This window comes from Oncorhynchus clarkii, chromosome 21 (assembly GCF_045791955.1).
Source record: "Oncorhynchus clarkii lewisi isolate Uvic-CL-2024 chromosome 21, UVic_Ocla_1.0, whole genome shotgun sequence".
Taxonomy (NCBI): domain Eukaryota; kingdom Metazoa; phylum Chordata; class Actinopteri; order Salmoniformes; family Salmonidae; genus Oncorhynchus; species Oncorhynchus clarkii.
The window spans coordinates 9648882-9658411 of record NC_092167.1 but is presented as its reverse complement, the minus strand read 5'-3'; the positions used below and the strand labels follow the sequence as shown (position 1 = coordinate 9658411).

At 40.4% G+C, this 9530-nt stretch overlaps 1 protein-coding gene across 1 annotated transcript; it reads left to right on the top strand.

Moving 5' to 3' along the window:
* The first annotated feature begins 214 nt into the window (after nucleotides 1-214).
* Nucleotides 215-4938, top strand: LOC139378497 (protein mono-ADP-ribosyltransferase PARP12-like). Its single transcript, XM_071120717.1, has 3 exons — nucleotides 215-665; nucleotides 1837-1972; nucleotides 2372-4938. The coding sequence occupies exons 1-3, from the start codon at nucleotides 394-396 to the stop codon at nucleotides 3305-3307; spliced, it is 1344 nt and encodes a 447-aa protein (XP_070976818.1). The 5' UTR covers nucleotides 215-393; the 3' UTR covers nucleotides 3308-4938.
* Nucleotides 4939-9530: the final 4592 nt, after the last annotated feature.

The window sequence follows — 9530 nt, the reverse complement described above, 5'->3', positions numbered from 1 at the left end:
CAAATTATTTGGGAGTTTAATACATCCACAGTGCTGTTTCAACTTATTTTTTTGCCAGGTAGCTAATTATTGTCTTTTATTGAATTTATATAACAACATTCCCAACTTGTTTAGCATTATCTAGTCCAAATATGGCATGATTCCACAATTTGCAACCAGTTGCATCACTTTCTATTAGGAACCTTTATTTTGAAGGCGACCCGCAAATTCCACTAATGTGGCTAATCCTTATTGTGGCTAGCTTCACATAGGTAGAAGTGGTTTATTGCAGGGACCTGTTTTGAATGCAGAGGAAAGTTCTACTTCAGCGTTGTCAATGTTTGCTGTCAATATGTACAGTCATGCATTTGAACCGATTTGAACAGTCAAGGCAGAAGATCTACGGTGACGGACATGGATACAACAGCTCTGGTCTATAAGATCCTCTGTGCCCATAATGGGTATTTTGAGCTGGAAGAAATGCGTGCCAACTTTAGCACGCCAGAAGATGACCTGGAGAGTGTTTTAGGGAATCAGGATATGTTTACCAGTGCTGTCTTTGAGGGAAACAAACTGATATTTGCCAAGACGAAGATGAGATTATGCAGAGACAAGGAATGTAATGGCTGCAGCAATTTACATCTGTGTGTATTCTACCTTTATGGAACGTGTCGATTCAATGAAGGGTAAACCTTGTTATTACTTTGGTCAATAGGCCTTGTCAGACTCCCTAATATGCCGTTTTTTAATCATATTGCTGGGATGTCACCTATTAATTGCCTTGTTTTGAAATGTTCTATATAAAAAATTGTCTTGTATTATGCAACATGTAGGCTAACTTAAATGACACGTTGTGAACAGTTGGTTGTAGTGGCAGTAGTCCGGTTAATATTGTTTGTAGATTGTTTTTCTCTCTATATAATGTGGTTCTAAATATTAAGATTTAGAGGTTGCAGTATGTCATTTGGAAACTGTAAAACGTTATTGCAATGTCATTAAGACAAACAAAATGGTGTCATTTTACTCTAGCTAAAACACGGCCATAAAAGCTGGGGCGTGTTATAAAGCAACACAGCTGTTCAATAGCCATTTTCATTTGATATTATATGCTTTCGCCAACATTTTCCCGTTAGTATTATCAATCTCAAAATGCTGTTTAAAAAAAGAAGGGCAGTAGGCCTATTAGGAAACTATTGCTTTCTTTTGATAAGGACTCCATGAAAGTGCTAGCCACTGCCCTCATTCAATGCCATTTTGACTACGCTAGTACTTCCTGGTTTCGGGGCTTATCGACATTTATGAAGGGGATGCTACCAGATAGCCCAGAATAAACGGATCAGGGTAGTATTAAAGGTGAGTCCACGTACTCACATAGGCAGGAGCTGCTTTCAGGAATTTAACTGGAGGATAGGGTGTCCCAGATTAGACTAGGTTTGGTTTACAGGAGTATTTATGGTCGTGTTGGGATGCACACAATCACAGCACCAGGTGAGGTGTTCCTGATGTGTGCTTATACAGGTTCAGGAGTAATGCAGGGGAAGGTATTTTCTTGTTCTGGGCAGCTTTAAACATTTAAGTAATAATATGTTTGTCTTCTGTGCCCATATGATGTAACTGCAATGAAGAGAGAGATGTTATTCTCTGTTATTGTTTTATTATTTCACTGCCATACTGTGTTTAACTGTGTTCGATCTTGTCTAGCCATCTTGTCTCAAGGACCACAATGGAAATAAGTCCCAGACTTTGTGTGTTATCCTCTGATTTTGCTCATGTGCATGTATGGCTTTTTCAAGTTTTATGTGTGCTTGTTTTTTTAAATGGTCCAATTAATAAACTAAACTAAACTTTGATTTTCAGACAACGGTGCCACTTCTGTCATGAGCTGACGTCAGAATACAACATCAGAGTCCTGAGAGAGCATCACCTGGAGAAATTGGACAAGAGGGAGCTGTGTATGTTACTACTGCAGAATGACAACACCCTCTTACCCCCAGTAAGCTCGTATTTTCAGGCTCCTTGCAACTTAGTGGAAGCAATTTAAAAGCACACACACAAACATACTTTCAGAAGATAAATTATGTTATATTCTTACTTGGAATTAAAAAAAATAAACATTCGTAAGTAAAATGGGTTCATACGAGAATGTACTAATGCATCTTAAATGCATGACAAAACATATTTTTGAGCTAGACATGGGACGGGTTGGTAACCAACTGGCAGTGTTTTCTTTACTTCATTCTCTTGAGTCTTGTTCATATTTACATCATAATATAATTACCTAATACTGTATATCCTCTAAATTGAGCATGTAGATATCCAGAGTAAAGAAATGTGATTTCCATTTAATACATTTGATGTGCACCTACTAGGAGTGGTCTGTGTTTGTCTCCAGGTTTGCTTCACATACAACAAAGGTAGTGGAGAGTACGGATACTGTCCTGACAAGGAGAAATGCAGAAGACTCCACGTCTGTCAGCGCTACATTACAGGAACCTGTGCTGCAGATGTGGACTGTGACAGGTCTCACGACTTCTACGAGCCCCACCCGCTCAACACCCTACAGCAGAGGGGAGTACCTAATGAACTGGTGGCATCCATGTTGTACACCTACCGCAACAACCAGGCCATTCAGTATGAGGAAGGCTCTAGACCTGTGTGTCATCCTCCTCCACCACCACCACCACCCCCACCCCCACAAACATATCTCCCGGCCCCCAATGTTGTCCAAAGAGAGACCCACTACATCCACTTGCAGCCAATCATAGTACACTCACAAGTGACCCCTTCAATGCTCTGCAATTTCAAGTTAAAATCCCGTCCCTTTGTCCAGACCAAATCCAAGAGCCATACTAAGCCATCATCAGCTTCACACCAATCAAAACCCTCTAAACCACCTACACCAGCTCCACACCAATCAAAATCCTCTCACACGGCTCCACACCAATCAAAATCCACGAAACCACCTTCACCAGCTCCACACCAATCAAAATCCTCTAAAGCGCCTCCACCAACTCCACAGCAATCAAAATCCTCTAAAGCGCCTCCACCAACTCCACAGCAATCAAAATCCTCTAAACCGTCTCCACCAACTCCACAGCAATCAAAATCCTCTAAACCGTCTCCACCAACTCCACAGCAATCAAAATCCTCTAAACCGCCTCCACCAACTCCACAGCAATCAAAATCCCCTAAACCGCCTCCACCAACTCCACAGCAATCAAAATCCTCTAAACCGCATCCACCAGCTCCACACAAATCAAAATCCTCTCAACCAGCTCCACATCAACCAAAAACAACCAAAGCTCCTCCATCAGCCAGGCGAAGATGAATTTTTGTCAACCCCGATAAAATGTAATAATAATCCACATTTCCTGTTGCTTCAGGATTGTTTTCCTGCTGTGAAGAAACTGGTCAAATTAAGATCCTACATCAGTATCATACTGACAAGATATACAGTACGTACATGGGTCAGGATTTGAACCCTTGGGGGTAGGAGAAAACTGAGACTGTTTGACAGGAGCATTATCTCTGCGCCACCCCTAAGCTTTGCTTGTTAGAATTTCATGATATCTTGATAGTTACATGTGTTTCCTAGAATACATCAGAAGAGAGCAGCCTTGGCTGGATTTTAATTCACAACATTTGCGCTTCTAATATGTATTTTATCAACTTTCTAATATAGAAATGAAGAAAGTGTTTATTGTGCAAAATCCTTATGTTTTGTGACTGACATACTGGATATCTCAAGGCTGTAGCCTGACAGAATTTCAAAAGAAACAAAGAGAAAAGTATTCTTTCTCTACAGTGCAGTGACCATTCCTCTCTGCCACCATAGCACTTGAAATTGAGGTCATACATTTGGACACCACAGAAACACTTTTTATATACAGTACAAATAGTATATGAAGTCAAATGCATATCACCTGATCAGGGGTTGCTGGGCACAAAGGATCACCTGACGAAGAGGATTAACGTGCGAGTCCTACTGTACAGATGTAGGATCTTAATTTGAGCCAGTTTTCTACAGCAGGAAAATAATCCTGCAGCAATAGGAAATGTGGATTATAATTATGGACATTTTTGTAGGGCTTGATACATTTTTTGTTTGTGCGAATCAAGTTTGAATTTTCAAATTGGAAATGTAAAAGTTTAGAAGCATTTTATTAACTCATACTCTACGTTTGGGGCGGCAGGGTATCCTAGTGGTTAGAGCGTTGGACTAGAAACCGAATGGTTGCAAGTTCAAATCCCCGAGCTGACAAGGTACAAATCTGTCGTTCTGCCCCTGAACATGCAGTTAACCCACTGTTCCTAGGCCTTCACCAAAAATAAGAATTTGTTCTTAACTGACTTGCCTAGTTAAATAAAGGTTTTTAAAAAGTTTGCATTTCTTGCCAACGTGGTCTCAGAGCATTTCAAATTATTCTGTACGTTATGAGGTTTCTGTGTTATGCACTATAGACCATTACCATATATATGATTGAATATTATCTGCTGTTGGCTTGTGTGGATGTATGTATGTGTTATGCAACATAGCTGACTTGAAACATTGTTAAAAGTGTCAGGGCCATGGGACTTTCTCATGATGGAAAAATACAGAAGACAGGGCACATTCAGAGCGTGGGGTTGCAGAAAAAGCGGTCTTTTGTTAGATAACAGGAGCCAGGTGCGAGATAACGGTATGGAGCATGAGCGCATGGATGTTCTTCACAGCAACAGTTACATCTATCAACAGAAGCGCCAAGAGGCGGGGACCCGCCTGAGCGCCTGCAATAGACTGAGCAAGTTTAAACCACGCCCAGCCTCTACTGTGATAGGCCAACAGACGGGTTGGAACTGTCTATCACAGTATAAAGAATTCTCTGTTTTTGCCCTGCGAGGTGGGACAGAGAGCCCGTATATACGAAAATTGCATTTACCACTTATTGCTTAGCTAATAAAAAATACATAGTATACAATCTGTGACTCATTGTCATATTTATCCTGATACCAGATTCGAATTGACGCAAATCTAACAACGTAAATCTGAGACACTCCATTTAGTATATGTTACGTTTCGTATGGTATGTATTCATTTGTGGATGTTCATCATCCATTTCGTGTGATATGTTACGAATGACAATTCATATGATATGTTACGAACTGCAATTCGTACAATAGTTACAAATTGTAATACATACAATATGTTATGAAATGCAATTCATACAATACGTTACACATTTTCCATAATAATATATGTTACAAATTTGCAAACATATATGTTACGAATTCCAATTTGTTGTGGCTAAGGTTAGCTAGGTTGCTAGCGCTAACTTTAGCTAGGTTGCTAGCGCTAACGTTAGTTAGGCTAATGGTTAGGTTAAAGGGTTAGGGGAAAGGTTAGCTAACATGCTATGCAGTTACAAAGTAGCTAAAAATTAGTATGTAGCTGCTAAAATTGTCTGTGATGAGATTCAAACACACAGCTTTTGGGTTGTGTTATATAAATATTCATACACATAGCTCATATAAACAAAGACATTCCGTCGCAAGAACACATACACCCAGCCACAAGACTGACCCCCTCTATTGGTCGGATGCTCAGGATAAGGCTCTGCTGTGCACCAATGGGGCTTCTGCTCTGGCTAGAGCAAGGCCCGCCTCCAACCCTCCGACCAGTCAAGAAGACCGAAACGACAAGACTCCACCTACTTTATTCTATGTATAAAAATGAATGTAACCGTTGTATAAGGCCTCTTTTTCACCTGACTCCTTGCCGAGTTATGTGAACTAGGTCCGTGCACGTAAAACTGCGGGACAAGATATCTTTGACTCATTAAAACTGTCTTTTGTTACAACTGAAATCCACTCTGTCCAGCGTCCGTGATTTGGTCTCAACTCTCCAGTATTTAAACACTAACAGAACTTGGTAGCAGAGGATGGTTATTCTTGAATTCGATCTATGATAAGTTAGTGTGAGAAGACGAGACTGATCACGGCTAAAAAATCAGACGGAAGAGTGACTTCCCCAGCCATTCATCTTGCCTCAGGAAATCTGATCGGAGCGCTCTATATAAGGTGAGCAGAGCCTGTTAAATCGAAATCTGCATATTGTATTATAGCCTAAACCAAATTTTGATCAGAAAGTACTGGGCGTGAGTATGAATCGGTGCCCACATTTTTTTACATAAGAACCTAAGACATTGATTAAAGATATCTTGTTTTGTAGAAAAAAAAATTAAAAAGAAAAAAAAAATACTCTTATTAATTGGCCTATACTCAGTTATTTTAATAGGAATGTGTGAATTGTGATTGACCAATGTGTTAAATTCCTCCAGGGACCCTATTTGTTCTGAAATCTGCATAGAAAACTGTCCTAATTATATATGTATTGGGTTGTGTATAGAGGTGACGTTAAATAGTGGCTGTGTTTTAACACGTAAAGGACACAATTATGGATGTTGGAAATTCAATGAGAATTTCATACGAATGAATAAATGATAGATGAACTGAATCTGCAAGTAAAAGTGTCCTATTTTGATACGTTCTGTACTATCGAATAGGGTCTTGTGGAGGTGTGGTTATAGTTGAATGATAGATGAACCGAATCTGCAAGTAAAAATGTCCTATTTTGATACGTTCTGTACTATCGAATAATGTCTTGTGGAGGTGTGGTTATAGTTGAATGATAGATGAACCGAATCTGCAAGTAAAATCTCCTGTTGATACATATAATATCGAATAGGTCTTGTGGAGGTGTGGTTGGATTGAATGAATCTGCATGAAAAATGCCCTATTAAAAAAGCTGTGTATTATTTAATAGGTTATGTAAGAGGTGTAGTCGAGTAGATACAGGATATGTAAGTTTGGCGTTCCACAAGACAGAGATCGGGAATGATGTGGCTATTGCACATCAAACAATAAACATAATATGAACCAGAGTTGACATTCCATGATTTGGAGACCGGGGAAATTAAATTGAAAGAAACGTTTGTCGCGGAGTAAACCGCTAGGTTGGGATACGTAACTGGGCTATTATGCACACGTGCTGAAAGACAAAGCTACCTTAGTATCGAATGGCCGTGCAACTTTGATTGACAGCAGCCGGGCTGAAATACTGATTTTCGCTTTTTTCATTCCTGTTGATATTGTCTAAAGTTTAAAATTATTCTGACAATTGCTATAGAATCGCTCAAATTTACTGATATAAGTTCATAAAGGAAGTTACTGAATTGTGTACAGAAAGTATTTAAATAATTAACTTAACAACTCTTAGTTTTCTAGAAATTCTATCTATATTTCCTACAGAGCTAGAATTACTCTGAAAATTGTTATAGAACCGCATATATTCACTGATATATTGTTCCGAAAGGAAATCGCCGAATCATTTCTAGAAAATTACCTAAACAAATCGCTGAACAGATTCGAATTACATGCCGGAGAGGCACACACGTAACTGCAACCACATTACTGATAAGATCTTTCTGTGCCAGGGTGGGGGCGAGAGAAGTTTGAGCTAACACAGTACGGGCTGGGTATACAAAGTACGGGCTGGGTATACAAAGATAGAAATAAAGATAGAAAGATAGAAATAAACACCACACAAAGGACTGACTAAAACTTTGATAAACGCATTATACACATTATCAGACGACTTAGATAAAATGTCTGCAGCCACCACGCCCAAACAAATGATTGCAGTAGAAACTCAAGACCAAGGGAAGCAGCCAGATAACACTCAGATCGTGGCACAGACTGTCTCTCAGATGATCCAACAGCAGGCAGCCCCACCACCCCATTACCCTCCCCCACAGCGGTATATCCTGCAACAGCAAGGGGCTCAACAAGGCCCCTACACTGGACCATACAGAGGGGGAAACTACCAGTGGTATAACTGCGGAATTCCCGGTCACTATGCCAGATATTGCACGAAACCACTCTCCCCGCAGCAACAGCAATGGAGAGAAAGAGAAAGAGGACGTGGAGGGGCACTGTTACGGATACAGGTATCCTGTGTCTGTGTGTATCCTGTGTGTGTTTCTTTTCTCTCCTTCTCCCCTCACAGGTGAAAATCATTACTCCCCAATCAGTCAACAATCAACCCATCAATCAGAAGACACACCTCCTCCTGTTTCCTACCCTATCACAGTTCCTTCCCCATGGTTTAAAAACCCCATCATTTGTTTGTTCAGGAGCTCAATCTTTGTAATGCCATGTTGGTAGATAGCTGTTCTTTGTAGATTTCAGGAGAGCTCAATCTCTTTGTAATACCATGTTGGTAGATAGCTGTTCTATATAGATTTCGAGAGCTCAATCTTTTTGTAATGCCATGTTGGTAGATCTCTGCTCTTGATAGATTTCAGTAGCACAATCTCTTTGTAAATGCCATGTATGTAGATCTCGCTCTTTGTGTAATAATTAACCTCTTCTTTTGTTTGAGCACCTCCAAATCACTTTGTCATCTCCTGTGAGTATTGTTTTTGTTTATGGTGTTTGCTGGTGGGAAAAAGGGGAAACCAAGACAAGTCGCCCATGGGCATACACTACCCGTAGGTAAACTTTGTTAAAACACACTAGTTAGAACTGGGCGGACCACCCACTGTATTTTTGGTTAGTTAGTCAGCTGTTGTTGAAATAGGCTAGTCTAGCTTAGGGGTGTTTTTGCATATTTGTTTCTTTCCTTGGGTCCAGCTCAGCCCCTTTTCCTGCTCCCCCCCATTACCGTGTGTTTATAATAAACCCTGAGTTTGACGGTATTATTTCGGTTGTCGTGGTTATTTCGTTCACTTTTACTTTGTCACTATTATAATTTACATGAGTTATGTTACGGGTCTCACTACCATCCCCCCTAGACTGTCGGGCCAAAAGAGATTCGTAACATAAGTGGAGCCTCATCCGGGATTTGTCTTTACTGACACCCATGCCGCTCATGTAGATTGTTGTAGTGGTATAGTTCAGTGTTGAGCGTCATAGCTGAAGTAGCATTAGTGTTTGCTATTTTCGTTGGCTCTTGTGAAGTAGTGTAAGATGGCTACTTTTGATTTGAAGTCCTTTTTGGATAATCCTTCGTGGGAGGTTTTTGATAAATGTCGTAGAGTTGATTTAATGACCTTGGCTGACCATTACTCAATATCAATTCCGCAGAGTGTAGTTAAGGCGGAGGTTAAACAGCTAGTGTTAAATGTATTGTTGGAAGAGCAGGTGCTTGTGTTACCGCTGCCTGAGTCTACTAACCCTGTAGGGGATGTAACTGCTCCTATAAGCCCATTGGTATCTGATAATGAGGGTGAGGCTAAAACACCAGCCACATTGTCCCATTTTGAACCACTCTCCCCACTGTCAAACGGTGATGCCAGAAGGGATGTCCGTTTAGCACAGTTCCAACTAGAGGTGGAAGAGAGAGCCCAAATTAGGCGAGAGACTCTCCAGTTGGAGATGTGTAAAATTGAGGCAGAAAGAGAACAGCGGCATTTAGATTTGGAGATGGGTAAAATGGAGGCAGAAAAAGAACGAGAACAACGGCAGATGATGTGTAAAATTGAGGCAGAAAGAGAACAGCGGCAGATGACGTT